This window comes from Bos indicus, chromosome 8, assembly GCF_029378745.1.
Source record: "Bos indicus isolate NIAB-ARS_2022 breed Sahiwal x Tharparkar chromosome 8, NIAB-ARS_B.indTharparkar_mat_pri_1.0, whole genome shotgun sequence".
NCBI lineage: Eukaryota > Metazoa > Chordata > Mammalia > Artiodactyla > Bovidae > Bos > Bos indicus.
The window spans coordinates 60,285,602-60,304,304 of NC_091767.1; the positions used below are offsets into that span (position 1 = coordinate 60,285,602).

Sequence of the window (18,703 nt, forward strand, 5' to 3'; positions counted from 1 at the left end):
TATTCTTTGACATAAATCATAACAATGTTTTCTTAGATAAGTTTCCCAAGGCAAAAGAAATAAAAGCAAAATAAACAAATGGGACCTAATGAAACTTACAAGCTTTTGCAAGAAAACCATAAACAAAATAAAAAGACAACTTACAGACTGGGAGAAAAACATTTGAAAAAGAATGTGACAACAAGGGTTTAATTTCTAAAATATATAGACAGCTCATACAACTCAATATCAAAAAATATAAACTAATCAAAAAATATACAGAAGGCCTACATAGACATTTTTCTAAAGAAAACATACAGATGGTCAACAGGTACATGCAAAGATGCTCAACATTGCTAATTATTAGAGAAAAACAAATCAGAACTACAATGAGAGAAAAAAAACCTACAGTGAGGTATCACTTCACACCAGTCAGAATGGCCATTATCAAAAAGTCTGCAAATAATACATGCAGAATATAATATATATATATATATAATACATGCGGAAGAAGGTGTGAAAAAAAGGGAACCCACCTATACTGTTGGTGGGAATTTCAATTGGTACAGCCACTATTTAGAACAGTATGGAGGTTCCTTAAAAACTAAAAATATGAACAGCAATTCCACTCCCGGATATATATGTGGAAAAAATGAAAGCTCTAATTTGAAAAGAAACATACTAGCACTTGTGTTTCATTTGTAGACAAAGACTTATATAGACAGGTGCAAAAATAAATCCTCTTTTGCAACCCAGTACTCATTGTTCTGTATGAGATTTGTTACAGATAAGAAGCATCATGATACACAAAACAGATATAATGGGTGTCTTTTGGTGAATGTAAAGATTTTTTCCAGGGCTATAGAGCTGATACTTTGCTCTCATATATTAAGATTTTAAATTATTACCTGTATTGATCTAGTTGTTTGTTTTAATGTTGACATAAAACAAGAAAAGAAAAGAAACATGCATGCCAGTGTCCAAAGCAGCATTATTTAGAATAACCAAGACATGGAAAAAACCCACGTGTTCATCAACAGATGAATGGATAAAGAAAATGTGATAACATACAATGTAATATTACCCATAAAAGAGAATGAAATAATGCCATTTTCAGCAACATGCATGGAGCTAGAGATTTTCATACTAACTGAAGTAAAAGAGAAATAGTATATTACTTTTATCTGGAAGCTAAAAAAAAATAATACAAATCAACATTTTATAAAACAGACTCACAGACCAATAACAAAATTGTGGTTATCAAAGGAAAAGGTTGTGTGGGGAAGGATAAATTAGGAGTATGAGATTAACAGATATACACTACCATATATGAAATAGATAAGCAACAAAGATTTACTATATAGCACAGGGAGCTCTATTGAATATCTTGTACTAACATGGAAGAGAATTTAAAAATATATGTATAACCAAATCACTCTACTGTACACCTGGACCTAACACAATTCTGTAAATCTACTATAATACCAGAAAAAAATGTATATTTATTATAGAAGTCCAAGATGTAATAAGCAAGGAAAGGAAGTTGCAGAACTAAATGTATATAGTAAGATTCATTTTTAGTTAATACCTAGTTGTTCCACATTGTTTAGATGTGTAATATTTGAATTTTACCAATGAACATTTGTTACTTTTATAATAAAAATATCAGTACAAATGAGATTCTCATACTTTTCAAAAGTCAGGGCCTCCTGATGAACTTGCACCTTATGGGATCTTCAGAATCTCAGCTTTGTAAAGCCTATAAATCATTTTCTTCATTTAGAGGTGATCAGACTTAAAGTAACTGACTAATTAAGCAAAACTGGCAAAAGGCTTGTAAGCCAGATGCCAGTGTTTTGACTTACACTGGGATATTCAAAGACTTGTTTTTGTAAACTCAAAAGCAGTGCTATGCCTTGTTTGGCCAGATTCTAACTAAGGCTTATGACATTTTGTGATTGTGTGAGGAAAATCAGAGGGTGAAGCACTTGCTGCAAATAACATTCATTTATTTTAAAGAGAGATCTGTCTTCACTGACATTTAGGCTATGGAGAGGTGCTGCTGAAGCAAAGTTGATAGCAGGTCAAAAGAAAAAAAAAGGCAGAAAATGTTTTAAGGGTAAAAGAACAACCATTTCAAATGTCTGTGCTAATATATAGGAAAACTGGAAAAGAAAGCTACAAACAGATATTCCTGAATAGGCTTCTTAAGAAGTCAAACTCCTAAGAAAACTACTTCAAAGAAGCCCTTTGAATTCTATAGTCTGGTTGAAAGTGTTCACATGCTTTCTAGTTTTTTATAGAAAAGTATAACAAACTGATACCTTGTCAGAGTTTGTTATTGTATTATTTAAATTACTACTTAGATTAATTTGTACAGATTTATAAATCTTTTTATCCCAGAATGTGATGAAATACAGTATTTGTGATTATTGCTATTAAAATTAGTCATCTTTTTCATTATGTCAAGAACATGATCCTTTTAGGTAGTTGTTTCTAGCATGAAATAATTCCAATTTGACCTACTGTATCCTTTCCAGGAACATAAAACACCTTGCAGGTAAGGACCTCTTTGGTGTAAGAGGATCTTTCATTTATCTAGGAATGATGCTGGAGAGCCCATGAATGAGCACAGTGGAGAATCTGATAATAGATACCTAGTCCACCTTTAGCTTTTCACTTGTTTGCTACACTGCAAAGCAATGGAAAGAGAATTTGGTAGGCTCAATATCCTGGAGATGTTGACATGACTCAGAGTAGTAATGGATTCCAGTATACTACTTGATTCTTCTGCCTGAGCAGTGCATGCTATAAAACCAGCTAATTAATCCACTTCTATTCCAAAACTGTAGGTTTGTATTGCTGTGACAGAGCTGAAGATCATGCTTGCCAAAGTGCCTGCAAGAGAATTCTGATGTCTAAGAAAACAGAAATGGAGATTGTCGATGGCCTCATCGAGGGTTGTAAGACCCAGCCTTTGCCTCAGGATCCACTTTGGCAGTGTTTTCTTGAAAGCTCACAGTCTGTTCACCCTGGAGTCACTCTGCATCCTCCTCCCTCTACAGGCCTTGATGGTGCTAAACTGCATTGTTGTTCTAAAGCAAACACTTCAACATGTAGGTCAGTATCTCATTTTCCTTTATTAAAACCAGTAGAAAATAGCTTTTAATTAATGAATTTAAGGAAATGTGTGTTATATTCTTGCACTGTGTAAAGAGTTCAGAAGATATAAAATCCCTCATTCTTTCATCCAGCAGGTGTTTATTGAGCATCATGTATATATAGAACATTGTTTTTGTACATTGAGCTAAAAGCACTATGTTTTAGAGTGAGAGCAATAGCATTGGCAGGGCATTAAATATTTAAAGATGATGCAATATGAATTCTACCCTCGAGGTTATCCTCAAGTAAGCCTACAATGTAGATGTTGTGACCTGACAGCTAAGAGATATTTTTTGTTAAACTATGAAACTTTGAACTTAATCAACTCTTTGTGTATATTGGTGAGTAACCTGAGTTGACACTTGTATCTGGAGTTAGACAGCAGTGTATTGGCATTTATTTAGGTGATACACTTAGGGATAAAAAACTAACAATACTATTTGTGTAGGCTTGAGGAAACACAATCTAGAGACAAGAATAAATGGAGATAAAGTAATGGTAGAACACAGAAGTTTGCTTTATTAGAGATATTTTGGGTGAAAATGTACCACATGTTACTGTAATATCCTGAATAAATATGACATACAAACAGTGAAGCAGTCTTTTGCCGGCGGTGGCGGGGGGGTGGGGGGTGGGAATCTTCGTTCCTGAGCATAGATCGAACCCAGGCCCCCTCCAGTGGAAGCATGGAGTCCTAAACACTGGACCAACAGGAAATTCCTCTGTGTTTCCTAAATTGGATAGACTTTACCAAAAAATTGTGCCTAGAATAGCTCATTAAACTTTACCAAAGATATGAAAAACTTGGAAAACATCCAAAGAAAATTAACAGAAGGGCTAAAAGAGAAGTTAAGTTGGTCCTATAATTGGAAATTGGGTTACTGATAGGAATTATAAATGTATATATTTGGGAAGGATCCTGAATAATTCTTTGAGTGTCTACTAAAGAGTTGTGCCCTGTAATCAACTGGAGATTGGAATGGCTGTGTCATCCAAGAAGAATTTTGGTAAAAAACACTACATCTCTTATCTTGATGTAAGGTTTTATGGTTTACTGAATGCTTTCACTTTCATCTTGTTCATCTTCATGAAATCTGACAAGGCCGGTATCATCTTATGACTGATGTCAATTTGTATTAATTCTTGTTTATATATAGAAAACTAACTTGAGATATTAAACAAGGTCCAAGGTCATACAGAAAGTAAGGACTAGAGAAAGTACTGATTTTCCAGATCCAGGTGCCTGTTGGATCTTGGTACCTCAAGGTACCTCAGCTTTCTCATCCCCATGATGTGTAAGCTCCACTGAGAGTAGGGACTTTGTTTCTTTTATTCACCACTGCATAGCCAGTGCCTTGAACAGGGCCTCACATAAAATAGGCACGCAATAAATGTTGGTAAAGTGAATGAGCAAACTTATAAAAGTAAAAGTACCCTCCTCATAGAGGTAATTATGAGAGTCAAAATGTGACAGAGGTGGAGAATTTTTACTTGTGACTTTGTACATTCTGGTAGTATTAAAATTTTATATTACGTATTACTTTTTTTATACTTTTATTACATTTATCAGTGTTAAAAATTAATGAGTATAAAATGTGAAATCACTTTGGAAATGATCCTGATTCTGTTTCAGCTATATATATATGCACCGAAGTTGCTTTATAATTAGCGAGTACTGAAATAAGAATACATGCATACTACAATAATATATATAGTATATATTGCTATATATAATAGTTTATAGCAGCTTTGAAATTCTTAAAGCCTATATATATAGGCTGTCTTGGTATATCTTAAGGACTATAAGTTGCTTGGGATACTTTTTCAGGGAGAAGCTAGTGAACTTAAGTCTATAATGCTTCTTAAAAGGAGTCTGAGGATCAAGTTACATTTTTGCCTCATGTGATGAACATAAATATAGTGGACTATGTCTTGGTAGAAGCAGAACCATGTGCTTTACATTTGCTGCTGCTGCAAAGTAGCTTCAGTCGTGTCCAACTTTTTGCAAGCCTATGATCCATAGCCTGCCAGGCTCCTCTGTCCATGGGATTCTCCAGGCAAGAATACTGGAGTGGGTTGCCACACCCTCCTCCAGGGGATCTTCCTGACCCAGGAATCAAACCTGCATCTCTTATGTCTCCTGTATTTGCAGGCAGGTTCTTTAAAGGTAAAAGAGAGATCAGAAATATAGAGGGGAATACTGGTGCCAAGAATAAGGATGTACAAATATGATTAAACATTAAATTGAACACCAAGCTTTCTAGCAACCATGGCAAAGAAAAGAGAGCGATAATAAAAGAAAGCTAACTTTTTCATGTAAAAGATTACTTTTGGGGGCTCTAAATTCTAGAAGATAGGTCTTAGTCTTTTGATCTTTATATATTTTTTTCATTTATGTTCTAAAGCACAGTTCATAGAGTTTAAGTTTTATGCAAATCAAATATTCATTTGGCTGATTTGTATGTTTCTGTATTTGTGCTTTTGTTTCAGAGAACTGTGTACTAAACTCTATAGCATGAGCTGGGGCAATACACAGAGTTGGCAAGAGTTTGATCGCTTTTGTGAATATAATCCAGTGGAAGTGTCCATGCTGACCTGTTTAGCAGATGTCCGGGAACCTTGCCAGTTGGGCTGTAGAAACCTCACTTACTGCACTAATTTTAACAACAGGTAAGAGCAAATTACTATACATGGAATGGAAGTATTTTGTCATTAATTGACTTATTTTTAAATAAGTGAAAAAAGATCATTTTAGCAGGAACTCTGCTAAAATGTTCCTTAGCAGGAGTTCCTTAAGAACTCTGATTTTGTTCCTGCTAAGTTAAAAGGAAGTAGTATATCTTTATCATTTCATCTTTAAAGGCTGTATTCTACCTGGTAAATCACCACTGGGAAAGGAAGCACTATAACAAAGCCACTTCTAATCTAAAGATGCTTCAGACTTCTAGAATGCAGAGTCCCTCTGCCTTCAATCTCCCATTCTTCCTCTCTCCCTTCCTCTGCATCACCAGTGAAAAAATAATTCAGTGCAGAGTAAAGCAATGTGAACAATTTATTCATCCAAATACCCTCTTATGACAACTTGCTTCAGATTGGTTGAAGTTCACACTCAGTGAGTCCCCTATGACATACAAAAGCATTCTTTACAGGAGCAATTAAATAGGTGTTTTCCTGAGATATCCATTATGATAAGAAAAATAAGAGCCAAGAACTGAAGAAATGGCTGAAGAAGGAATGAAGAAAACCAGGAAAGGGGCATCCAGAAGCATACAGAATGCTGTATCAAAGAAGCCAGAGAGGGAGAATTTCTAAAGAAAAGGGGGCTAGTTGATTTGTGAGGCACAGCCCAAAGATCAGGAGGGCAAAAAGACAGAGAATCAATCAGTTGATCCAGAAGGAAGTTCATAGGATGTTTACCTCAAGCTAACACACCTTGAGGAGTTTACCTCAAGCTAGTTCTATCCTCTTAAAAGTATTCAGATTATTATTTCAAGAAAGAAAATTGAGATATCTTTACAGCTAATATTAGCCAATAAAGACCTGGCTTAGAGGTTGAGCAAATTTGAGATCTATCAAATGTTTAAAGTTAAATTTGGATATATTCCTAACTTATGGTAATGGTAGAGCAGTTTGTATCAGACTAACACTCCTGTCAATACCAGTTATGGCTCTCATGGCGGGGTTGCTGAAGACCGCTGACCTTGTGGGATTAGCTGTATGTAAGACTCCACATGAGAGGCTAAAAATATTGTGTACAAAGTTTCTTGATGTTCTTGGACAGATCCCTAAAAAATGCAGCATATAGGAAGTATACAGAACAGATTACAAATGAGAAGCTGAGTATGGTTAAAGCGGAACCAGATGTTAAAAAACTAGGAGAGCAACTTCAGGGTGGCCAAGTAAAAGAGGTAATTCTTCAAGCTGAAAAGGAACTAAGCCTGACAAGAAAAACGGTTCAGTGGAAACCATGGGATCCTTTAGTGAAAGAGCCTCCTGCCAACCAATGGAAATGGCCAGTATAAACAGCCTTCAATGACTTGTTTGTTGATAGGAAACTGATATAATTAAATATTTTTATATTTAAAAAATACCAATTATTAGCCCTATATAAACTACAAAAACATAATGGTTTTGAAGGCCTTTGAGAGTGACCTAATGCAGGAAGAACTACATCTCATGAAAGATAGAGACCACACTGAGTGAGGGCCACTTTTATCTAGTTTTTCCTTCATAGGCACTCTTAGTCCCCTGGCATGGCATATAGATTTCAAGCAAAAAGCAGCAGTATTGGGCTGAGGAGTTAAGAGATCAGAGTTTGGGGCTGCCAGAGTAGCTGGATGTGGAAATAGAAAATCCCAGAAAGGAGGGAACTGCAAAAGGAGATGACATAAAATCTGCATACAAACTCCCCTTAAATCCTTGAATTTGACAGAGTCATAGGGTATAAGGTTAACATAAAAAAGCAAATTGTATTTCTGTTTATTAGCAAGAAACAATTAGAAAATGAAATTTATAAAGAAAATCTATACAACTGCATAAAAAATATGAAATACTTAGAGATAAATTCAACAAAAGATGTACAAAAACTCTACTCTAGAAACCAGAAAACTTTGCAAAAAGAAATTAAAGACAGAAAATACATGGAGAGAATTGTAGATTAGAACATTTTAATACTGTTAAGATGTTAATTCTCTTGAAACCAATCTGAACTCTAGTCAGTGCAACCTCAATCAAAATCCCAAATGACTTTTTAAAATAGAAAGTGTCAGTCTAATTCTAAAATTCATATGAAAATACAAAGAACCTAGAATACCTAAAACAGTATTTTTAAAGACTAAATTTGGGGACCTTACAGTACATGATTTCAAGACTTATTATAAAGCAATAGAAATTAAATCAGTATGATATTGGCATAAATTTAGACAAACAGATCAATGACAAAATAGAAAAGCAATAGTATACCCACACTGTGCTGAAACTTGATTTTCAACAAAGCAAGGCAACTCAGTGCAAAAGTAACAGCTTTTTGACAAATAATGGTGGGACAGTTGAATATCTGTATGAAAATAGAAAAGAACCTTAACTTCTATCTCGCACCATAAACATTAATTCAAGATGGGTCATAGATATAAAAATAAAAGCTTCTGGGAAAAAAAAATAGGAGAATCTCTAAACAACCATGATATAGACAAAGATTTTGTAGACAGGACACAAGATACTAATTATAATAGAAAAAAAATAATGAACTGGAGTTCAACAGTAAACATTTTTGTTGACTTAAAGCCACCATTTAAAATTTGAGAAGAGAGGCCACAGTCTGAGAAAAAATATTTCCTACTTCACAAATGCACACATACACACACACAATCACACAGATGCATTTGACAAAGGTATTATATCCAGGATATATAGATAATTCCTATAACAGCATAGTAAAAGTCAAATTGAAAAATGGGCAAAAAAACTTCCAAGGACACTTCATCAAAAAAGACATCAAAAAAAAAAAAAAAAAAGACATCAAAACAACCACTTAGTATAGAAAAAGTTCATTACCATTAGTCATGCAAAAATGCAAATTAAAACCCCAATGAGATGCTCCCTCACACCAAATAGCTAAAAGCAGAAGACTGCCAAGCATGTGCATGAAATGGAATTTTCATAATTTGCTGTTGGGAGTATAAGATGTGTTTAAGCACTTTGGAAAGTTTTCTTGCAATTTCTTAAAAAGTTAAATCTGTACCCTAGCAATTTCATTCTGAAGCATTTATCCAAGACACATGAAAATATATGTTCCCCCAAAAGGCTTACATAGCACCCTTATTCATAAGAACTCCAAAATGGGGAGCTGCTGCTGCTGTTGCTAAGTCACTTCAGTCGTGTCTGACTCTGTGCTACCCCGTAGACAGCAGCCCACCAGGCTCCCCCGTCTGGGGGATTCTCCAGGCAAGAACACTGGAGTGGGTTGCCATTTCCTTCTCCAATGGGAAGCAGGGGTGGATAAATAAAACATCCATCAAGAAGAGAATGAAAGAACATACTGTGGTATTTAAACAATAGAATAGCCAGTACCTAGCAGGAGAGAAAAAAAAGCCAAAGTACTGATAAACCCCAAAACACAGATGAATCTTATGCTGAGTGAAAGAAGCCCAACCCAAAACACATCCACATGTATGAGTTCAAGAATAGAAAAAAGTAATCATTAAGGATTAAGATCAGAAAGTCCTTGCCTCTGGCAGAAAGGGAAATCGCCTAGAAGAATGTATAAGGGAACTTTATGGAGTGACAGAAATGTTCTATATTTTATTTGGGGGCTTGATTATATAGATGAATATAATTTTCAAAACTTACTGAACTGAACTTTCAAGATCTTCACATTATATTGTATGTAAATTATACCCCAATAATATAGTATCTCAAATAAATTTTTAAAGTTAAAAAAATTTGTTCATCAAAAGACACCATTGAGAAAATGAAAAGGCAAACCACAAGCTGACAGAAAATATTTGTAATACATATGTCTGACAAAGAACTTAATGTCTGGAATATATAAAGAATTCTTACAACTCAATAGTAAAAAGACAACTTTAAAAAAAGTCAAAAGGCTGGAAAGATGCTTCACAAATGAAGATATCAAAATGGTCAATAAGTGCATGAAAAGGTGCTCAGTGCAATTAGTCATCAGCAAAATGCAAATTAAAACCAGTGATATACCACTACACACAATTGAGTGATTAACTACAAAGACTGACAAGCATGTAAAGCAGCTAGAATTTTCATACTTGGCTGGTGAGAGCAGAAGATGATGTAACTACTTCTGGAAACAGTTTGACAGTTTCTTAGAAAGTTATAACCCAACAGTGCCATTCATAGCCAGGGGAAAGAGACATGAAAACTAGAAGCAACCTTAATGTCGCTAAACCAGTGAATGAATGAATAAACCAGCATTTCTCAAAGTGTGTTCTGTTTTCCCAAAACCCCATGAGATTAAAACTATTTTTATAATAATACCAAGACATTATTTGCCTTTTTCACTCACAAGAGTGAATAGTGAAGTTTTCCAGCTGCTTTAAGGCGTGATATAGCAACAGATTGAATGCAGGGGCACATATGAAAGTGCAGCTGTCTTTTTAAAGCCAGACATTAAAAGAGATTTACAAAACTGCAACAGACCTACCCTTCTCTTCCTTTTGTTAACGTGAAGTGGGTTTATCATTTTAAATGGATTAATAAGTACTTTAAAAATCTCTCAGTTTTGATTTATAATATGATAATGGGATATTGGTGTATATAGTCTACATAAACAAAAGCTTTTTGAGAACTCTTTAGTTTCAAAAGTGTAAATGGGTCCTGAGATCAAAAAGTTTGGGAACCACTGGGATAAACAAATTATGATACATTTATTAATAAAATATGACTGAACAATAAAAATAAGCAATTTATATGCACAATATGAGTACATCTCAAGATTCTTTAGCTCAAGACACTAGACCCAGAAGACTACATACAGTATGATTCCATTTGAGAATTAATCTCTGGTGATCTGAATATGAGTGGTGGTGGCCTCTGGGGTGCAGTAGCAGGGAAGGGCATTGACTAGATGGGGACACAAGGGAACTTTTTAACAGGATAGAAATGCTGCTCATTGATTTGGATATGCCCATATGAATGTATATGTTTGTCAAATTGAACTAACCATAAGATCTATAAATTTTATTTTTATAAATTATACCTCAGTTTTTAAAACTTGAACTTATTTATTTTATGAGATGAAAGAAATAGTATGGTCTGAGATGATAGTCTACAGTGTTTTGAAGTTTTTAAGTGCCTCACAAAAATCTGTATTTTAAAGAAAAATTTCAATCAGAGTCTTAGTGCTGATGTCTGCTTTGAATCTTCATACATTCAAAGCTGACATTCTTTGATGGGTTGTATGCACTTTCTTCTTTAAAAAAATATATTTTCCTGATACACTGGCATGTCAAGATTTTACACGTAGCTTCTTTCTAGAAAATAATTGCCTCTTGATTCCTTCTGGCCTTTTTTCTCTTCAGGCCAACAGAACTTTTCAGGAGTTGCAATGCTCAGTCAGATCAAGGAGCCATGAATGACATGAAGCTGTGGGAAAAAGGAAGCATAAAGATGCCATTTATCAGCATACCTGTTCTTGACATTAAAAAGTGCCAACCAGAAATGTGGAAAGCAATAGCTTGTTCGTTGCAGATTAAGCCTTGTCATAGTAAATCACGGGGCAGTATTATTTGCAAGTAAGTTTCTTTCATCATAATGACTCTCCAGTTTTGGTTTGGACCCTCTATGATCTCTACCCACAGCCTATCTCTAGTCATCACCCCCACATGTCAGATGTTCTCCCAATTTTCCTTCTTTGCTGAAAATACTCTTCCTCCTACCCTGTATCTGTACTCACCCACTGCTTGTCCTTCCTCAGTTCAGTTCAGTTCAGTCACTCAGTCGTGTCCGACTCTTCGTGACCCAATGAATCGCAGCACGCCAGGCCTCCCTGTCCATCACCAACTCCCAGAGTTCACCCAAACTCATGTCCACCGAGTCGGTGATGCCATCCAGCCATCTCATCCTCTTCTCCCCCTTCTCTCCCTGCCCCCAATCCCTCCCAGCATCAGAGTCTTTTCCAATGAGTCAACTCTTCACATGAGGTGGCCAAAGTATTGGAGTTTCAGCCTCAGCATCAGTCCTTCCAATGAACACCCAGGACTGGTCTCCTTTAGGATGGAATGGTTGGATCTCCTTACAGTCCAAGGGACTCTCAAGAGTCTTCTCCAACACCACAGTTCAAAAGCATCAATTCTTCGGCACTCAGCTTTCTTCACAGTCCAACTCTCACATCCATACATGACCACTGGAAAAACCATAGCCTTGACTAAACGGACCTTTGTTGGCAAAGTAATATCTCTGCTCTTTAATGTGCAGGTCGGTCACAACTTTCCTTCCAAGGAGTAAGTGTCTTTTAATTTCATGGCTGCAGTCACCATCTGCAGTGATTTTGGAGCCCCAAAAAATAAAGTCTGACACTGTTTCCACTGTTTCCCCATCTATTTCCCATGAAGTGATGGGACCAGATGCCATGATCATCGTTTTCTGAATGTTGAGTTTTAAGCCAACTATTTCACTCTCCTCTTTCACTTTCATCAAGAGGCTCCTTAGTTCTTCTTCACTTTCTGCCATAAGAGTGGTGTCATCTGCATATCTGAGGTTATTGATAGTTCTCCTGGCAATCTTGATTCCAGCTTGTTTCCAGCCCAGCGTTTCTCATGATGTACTCTGCATATAAGTTAAATGAGCAGGGTGACAATACACAGCCTTGACGAACTCCTTTTCCTATTTGGAACCAGTCTGTTGTTCCATGTCCAGTTCTAACTGTTGCTTCCTGATCTGCATATAGGTTTCTCAAGAGGCAGGTCAGGTGGTCTGGGATTCCAATCTCTTTCAGAATTTTCCACAGTTTATTGTGCTCCACACAGTCAAAGGCTTTGGGATAGTCAATAAAGCAGAAATAGATGTTTTTCTGGAACTCTCTTGCTTTTTTGATGATCCAGCAGATGTTGGCAGTTTGATCTCTGGTTCCTCTGCCTTTTCTAAAACCAGCTTGAACATCTGGAAGTTCACGGTTCACGTACTGTTGAAACCTGGAGTGGAGAATTTTGAGCATTACTTTACTAGCGTGTGAGATGAGTGCAATTGTGCGGTAGTTTGAGCATTCTTTGGCATTGCCTTTCTTTGGCATTGGAATGAAAACTGACCTTTTCCAGTCCTGTGGCCACTGCTGAGTTTTCCAAACTTGCTGGCATATTGAGTGCAGCACTTTCACAGCATCATCTTCCAGGATTTGAAATAGCTCAACTGGAATTCCATCACCTCCACTAGCTTTGTTCATATTGATGCTTTCTAAGGCCCACTTGACTTCACATTCCAGGATGTCTGGCTCTAGGTGAGTGATCACACCCTCGTGATTATCTGGGTCGTGAAGATTTTTTTTGTACAGTTTTCCTGTGTATTCTTGCCACCTCTTCTTAATGTCTTCTGCTTCTGTTAGGTCCATACCATTTCTGTCCTTTATTGAGCCCATCTTTGCATGAAATGTTGCCTTGGTATCTCTAATTTTCTTGAAGAGATCTCTAGTCTTTCCCATTCTGTTGCTTTCCTCTATTTCTTTGCATTGATCGCTGAGAAAGGTTTTCTTATCTCTCCTTTTTATTCTTTGGAAATCTGCATTCAGATGGGAATATCTTTCCTTTTCTCCTTTTCTCTTCTCTTCTTTTCACAGCTATTTGTAAGGCCTCCTCAGACAGCCATTTTGCTTTTTTGCATTTCTTTTCCATGGGGATGGTCTTGATCCCTATCTCCTGTACATTGTCACGAACCTCAGTCCAAAGTTCATCAGGTACTCTGTGTCAGATCTAGTCCCTTAAATGTATTTCTCACTTCCACTGTATAATCATAAGGGATTTGATTTAGGTCATACCTGAATGGTCTAGTGGTTTTCCCCACTTTCTTCAATTAAGTCTGAATCTGGCAATAAGGAGTTCATGATCTGAGCCACAGTCAGCTCCTGGTCTTGTTTTTGCTGACTGTATAAAGCTTCTCCATCTTTGGCTGCAAAGAATATAATCAATCTGATTTTGGTGTTGACCATCTGGTGATGTCCATGTGTAGAGTCTTCTCTTGTGTTGTTGGAAGAGGGTGTTTGCTATTACCAGTGCATTTTCTTGGCAAAACTCTATTAGCCTTTGCCCTGCTTCATTCCGTATTCCAAGGCCAAATTTGCCCATTACTCCAGGTATCTCTTGACTTCCTACTTTTGCATTCCAGTCCCCTATAATGAAAAGAACATCTTTTTTGGGTGTTAGTTCTAAAAGGTCTTGTAAGTCTTCATAGAACCGTTCAACTCAGCTTCTTCAGCGTTACTGGTAGGGGCATAGGCTTGGATCACCGTGATATTGAATGGTTTGCCTTGGAAACAAACAGAGATCATTCTGTCATTTTTGAGATTGCATCCAAGTACTGCATTTTGGACTCTTTTGTTGACCATGATGGCTACTCCATTTCTTCTAAGGGATTCTTGCCCACAGTAGTAGATATGATGGTCATCTGAGTTAAATTCACCCATTCCAGTCCATTTTATTTTGCTGATTCCTAGAACGTTGACTGTCCGTCTTAGCCCCTCTTAAATTCCAGTCATTGCTATGGAATCTTCCCAGATTTCTCCAGCTGATAGTAGTTTATCCAAACTACAAATTTCTGTAGACTTTCATTTGTACTTTTCTCATGGAACTTAGTTCAAGAAACAGTGAGTATCTTCAATGCACTATTCTATTCGTTTACTTTAATATGTGTATTTGTCTTATATCCTGTTAGCTTTGCTCTTCTTGAGGATAAATACTCTTCTTTGAACCTCTTTTTTTCTTATATTTTCTCTCTTCTTTTTCTTCTCTTCAGGAATGAGCATAATCCTAAAGTGCAATAGATATTCCAGAAATGTTTGATGAGTGAAAGACTTAGTAAATATAGTCAATAGGGTCTGTTCCTAATAAACATTTCTGAATGGTTTACTTATTAAGATCTATTATAGGATAAAGTTTAAGGACCTATTGTATAGCACAGGGAACTATACTCAATATTTTGAAATAACCTATAAGGTAGAAGAATCTGAAAAACAGTGTATATATATATAACTAAACCAGTTTGTTGTACATCCGAAATGAACACAGCATTATAAATTAACTATACTTCAATTAAAAAATTTTTTAAAAATTTAAGTAAATAGGAAGACAAAAAAAGGGGGGGTCTGGATAAAATAAAGATGAAACTTTATAGAGGGGTCAAATTTCTATTGAAGACAGAAAATTTTAAAGTAGTGGGTTTTCCAGTTGTTACAGGCCAAACACTTTAATGTTGATATAAACAGATATTTAAAAAGAGAAAGGCAGGAAGGCAGTGAGGGAAGAAGAAAGAAAGCCCTGAGAGAAAGGAATATGATTTCACAAAGAGCACATCAGACTAGCCTAGGTTAATTTCCTTTCAATGACAGTGGAAAACCACATTGATAGTAGTGGCAGTAGGTATGAGTGTAAAATTTGAGCAAGGCTTTTGATCTCAGGTCAGAGAAAGTTGGGGCTGCTTTGATAGTGAAATATATTACTTACTCTTCAACCTAAGGTCTGCTGTCAGCCCTGTTCTTTTATCATGCACCTAACAAAGTGCGAAACATTGTTGAGTTGTAAAAACTCACTTTCTGAAAAGCTTCTGAAACAGAATTGATATTGGCTAGGCAACCTGGGGAGTGAGGAGGTTCCTCAAATCCTAAATTTGTGTGTATTTTCCTTTTCAAGATCAGATTGTGTAGAGATTCTCAAGAAATGTGGGGACCAGAACAAATTCCCTGAAGACCACACAGCTGAAAGTATTTGTGAGCTTCTGTCACCCACAGATGACCTGGAGAATTGCATACCTTTGGATACATACCTCAGTAAGTACTTTTTTTTTTTAATTTAAAGGCTTCTCCCTTCTATCTCTGCCCTTGATGTTTGCTTTGCATGAGCATCTATCTGTTGAGAACATGTGGTTTAATGATAATATCTCATCTGCAGACTCTTACCTTATTTGCTTGCCCTTTTCAGCCCAGGAAAGAATTGTCGTCTTAAAATATATACACAGAAGCAACTATCATTAGCAGTCTGAGTGGGTAGTGAACTGTTGTCAGTCAGGAATTCTTAGTGATGAGTCATGTGTCCGCATTCTCAGATAACCAGCTCTTTATCATTGCTGTCTCCTTGCCATGATTTGATCAAGTAGAATTTCCCCTAGGGAGTCTTTAGCTTCTTGTCATCTAATACCAGTAGAAACTGAGCCAGGCGTTGGCTTGGACTTACCCACCAAATAGGGAGTAAGGAATGATGGTCTGGGTTAGTACATGAAAATGGAGTTTTTCTCTGTACCAAATACTCCTACCAAGAGCTAGAAGAATAAGTTTGTATCTCCTTGATGGATTCTGAAGCTAAGCTTCCCAGCAGGAGGTGACTGTGTGGTAGAAACCAGGGGATAAAATTCATAGACACTATATAGTCAAGGGGCTTTCCTGGTGGCTCAGTGAAAAATCTGCCTGCAATGCTGGAGACCTGGGTTCGATCCCTGGGTTGGGAAAATCTCCTGGAGAAGGGCCTGGCAACCCACTCCAGTATTCTTGCCTGGAGAATCCCTGTGGGCTGGTGGGCTATAAGTCCATGGGGTCGCAGAGAGTCAGACACGACTGAGAGATTAAGTACATATAGTTAAGAGAAGTGTTTAGGCTACCACTAAGGGGCATTAGTGCTGTGAGCTGGCTCAAACTAGCTTTATTTTCCTGTGTTAAGATAGGATTAAGTTCAACTGCAAATAATAGAACAGATGGAAGCAAAAGAAAGCCCAGAAGTAAATAGTCTAGGGCTGTTACAGTGGAATCCAGGTTCCCTTTTCTTTCTCCACCATTCTTAGTGCTTGGCTTCCATCATCAAGGTTACTTTGTGTACTTTACCATCACAACATGAGTATTTTAATTCTAGCTACTTCATGTAAGGGAAAACCACCCCTCATTGTATGGGAAGCTGGGAAAGATTTTTTATCTGTGGGCCCATTGCCAACCTGGTAGTAAGTAAAAAGAAAAAAGTGGGTACTACATTTGCAACTCACAATATCCACTATATTTTAATCAAGACAAACAGACTGTGTCCCTTAACCTTAGTGACAAGTGTAGAAAAAAAGAGAGCATTGGACTGACTAGAATCATAGGCCTCTCTGATTTTAAGCAGATGACTTCTGTGAGCCTCAGCTTTCCTATTTATAAAATGATTGGGCTGGATGAGATAAATTCTATAAGCCCTGATTCTCTATAGCCTTAGAGTCTAAGTCTGGCCTAAAATCAAGTAAGCAAAATGAATGTATTCATAATCCTGGATGCCATTAGAGTAGTCAAATATATGTGTAGACAGAGACTGTTTTCAGTGGGAGGAAACTTAAAGAAATGCTTTTGTTTACATTTCAATACTCTTTTAAAATGTCACACAGAGTTTGCCCTCCATATCCACAGGTTCTGCATTTGCAAATTGAAAATATTCAGGAAAAAAAAATTCCAGAAAGTTCCAAAAAGCAAAATTTGAATGTTGTATACCTGGCAACTATTTACATAGCATTTACATTTTATTTATAACTATTTACGAAGAATTGATGCTTTTGAACTGTGGTGTTGGAGAAGACTCTTAAGAGTCCCTTGGACTGCAAGGAGATCCAACCAGTCCATTCTGAAGGAGATCAGCCCTGGGATTTCTTTGGAAGGAATGATGCTAAAGCTGAAACTCCAGTACTTTGGCCACCTCATGCGAAGAGTTGACTCATTGGAAAAGACTCTGATGCTGGGAGGGATTGGGGGCAGGAGGAGAAGGGGAGGACAGAGGATGAGATGGCTGGATGGCATCACTGACTCGATGGACGTGAGTCTGAGTGAACTCTGGGAGTTGGTGATGGACAGGGAGGCCTGGCGTGCTGGGATTCATGGGGTCGCAAAGAGTCGGACACGACTGAGCGACTGAACTGACATAGTATTTACATTGTATTAGGTATTATAAATAATCTGGAGATAATTTAAACTATGCAGGAGAGTGTACTTAGGTTATATGCAAATACTACACCATTTTATATAAAGGACTTGAACATTCTCAGAATTTGATATCCATGGGAGTGTTGGAATCAACCCCCCACAGATATTGAGGGATGACTGTATATTAAGTGAGATTTTTCCTTGGTCATTATTTAATAAGTTAACCAATATGATCATGGTATAGGGTCCATCTTACCATAATAAATTATCATTATTTATGGTGAATGTGCTAAATTATCCCTTTTAGACATAAGCATCTATTTGACCACCTTATTCAAAATATATGTTACATTCCATCCCTTTATACTGCTTATTGTTTATGACTTTTTACTTACATTCATACACACACACGCTCAGAGTCTATTTATTGTCTATTTCCTGACCAAAATGTAAACTCTATAGAGATTTGCCTTTTTTATTCCCTTCTGTATCTCCAGAACCTAGGACCTTGCCAGGCATTATCTTTGTTCAGTCGCTCAGTAGGGTCTGACTCTTTGCGACCCCATGAATCATAGCACGCCAGGCCTCCCTGTCCATCACCAACTCCTGGAGTTCACTCAGACTCACGTCCATCGAGTCAGTGATGCCATCCAGCCATCTCATCCTTTGTCCTCCCCTTCTCCTCCTGCCCCCAATCCCTCCCAGCATCAGAGTCTTTTCCAATGAGTCAACTCTTCACATGAGGCAGCCAAAGTATTGGAGTTTCAGCTTTAGCATCATTCCTTCCAAAGAAATCCCAGGGCTGATCTCCTTCAGAATGGACTGGTTGGATCTCCTTGCAGTCCAAGGGGCTCTCAAGAGTCTTCTCCAACACCACAGTTCAAAAGCATCAATTCTTCGGCACTCAGCTTTCTTCACAGTCCAACTCTCACATCCATACATGACCACTGGAAAAAC

General features: G+C 37.0%; 1 protein-coding gene, 1 non-coding gene and 1 pseudogene across 4 annotated transcripts in view; all 3 read left to right on the forward strand.

Moving 5' to 3' along the window:
• The window catches only part of RECK (reversion inducing cysteine rich protein with kazal motifs), an 85,806-nt gene that overhangs the window by 46,067 nt on the left and 21,036 nt on the right, over positions 1 to 18,703 (forward strand). For all 3 annotated transcript variants that reach the window (XM_070794748.1, XM_019966193.2, XM_070794749.1), the window contains 4 exons: positions 2,832 to 3,099; positions 5,632 to 5,811; positions 11,193 to 11,405; positions 15,507 to 15,643. In XM_070794748.1, coding sequence (XP_070650849.1) covers positions 2,832 to 3,099; positions 5,632 to 5,811; positions 11,193 to 11,405; positions 15,507 to 15,643 — 798 coding nt within the window. The remainder of the gene's footprint in view (positions 1 to 2,831; positions 3,100 to 5,631; positions 5,812 to 11,192; positions 11,406 to 15,506; positions 15,644 to 18,703) is intronic.
• On the forward strand, positions 663 to 781 carry LOC139184715 (small nucleolar RNA SNORA40). Its single transcript, XR_011568279.1, has one exon. It is a non-coding gene; the product is annotated as a small nucleolar RNA SNORA40 (small nucleolar RNA).
• Positions 5,830 to 11,171, forward strand: LOC109563031 (NADH dehydrogenase [ubiquinone] 1 alpha subcomplex subunit 5 pseudogene; annotated as a pseudogene).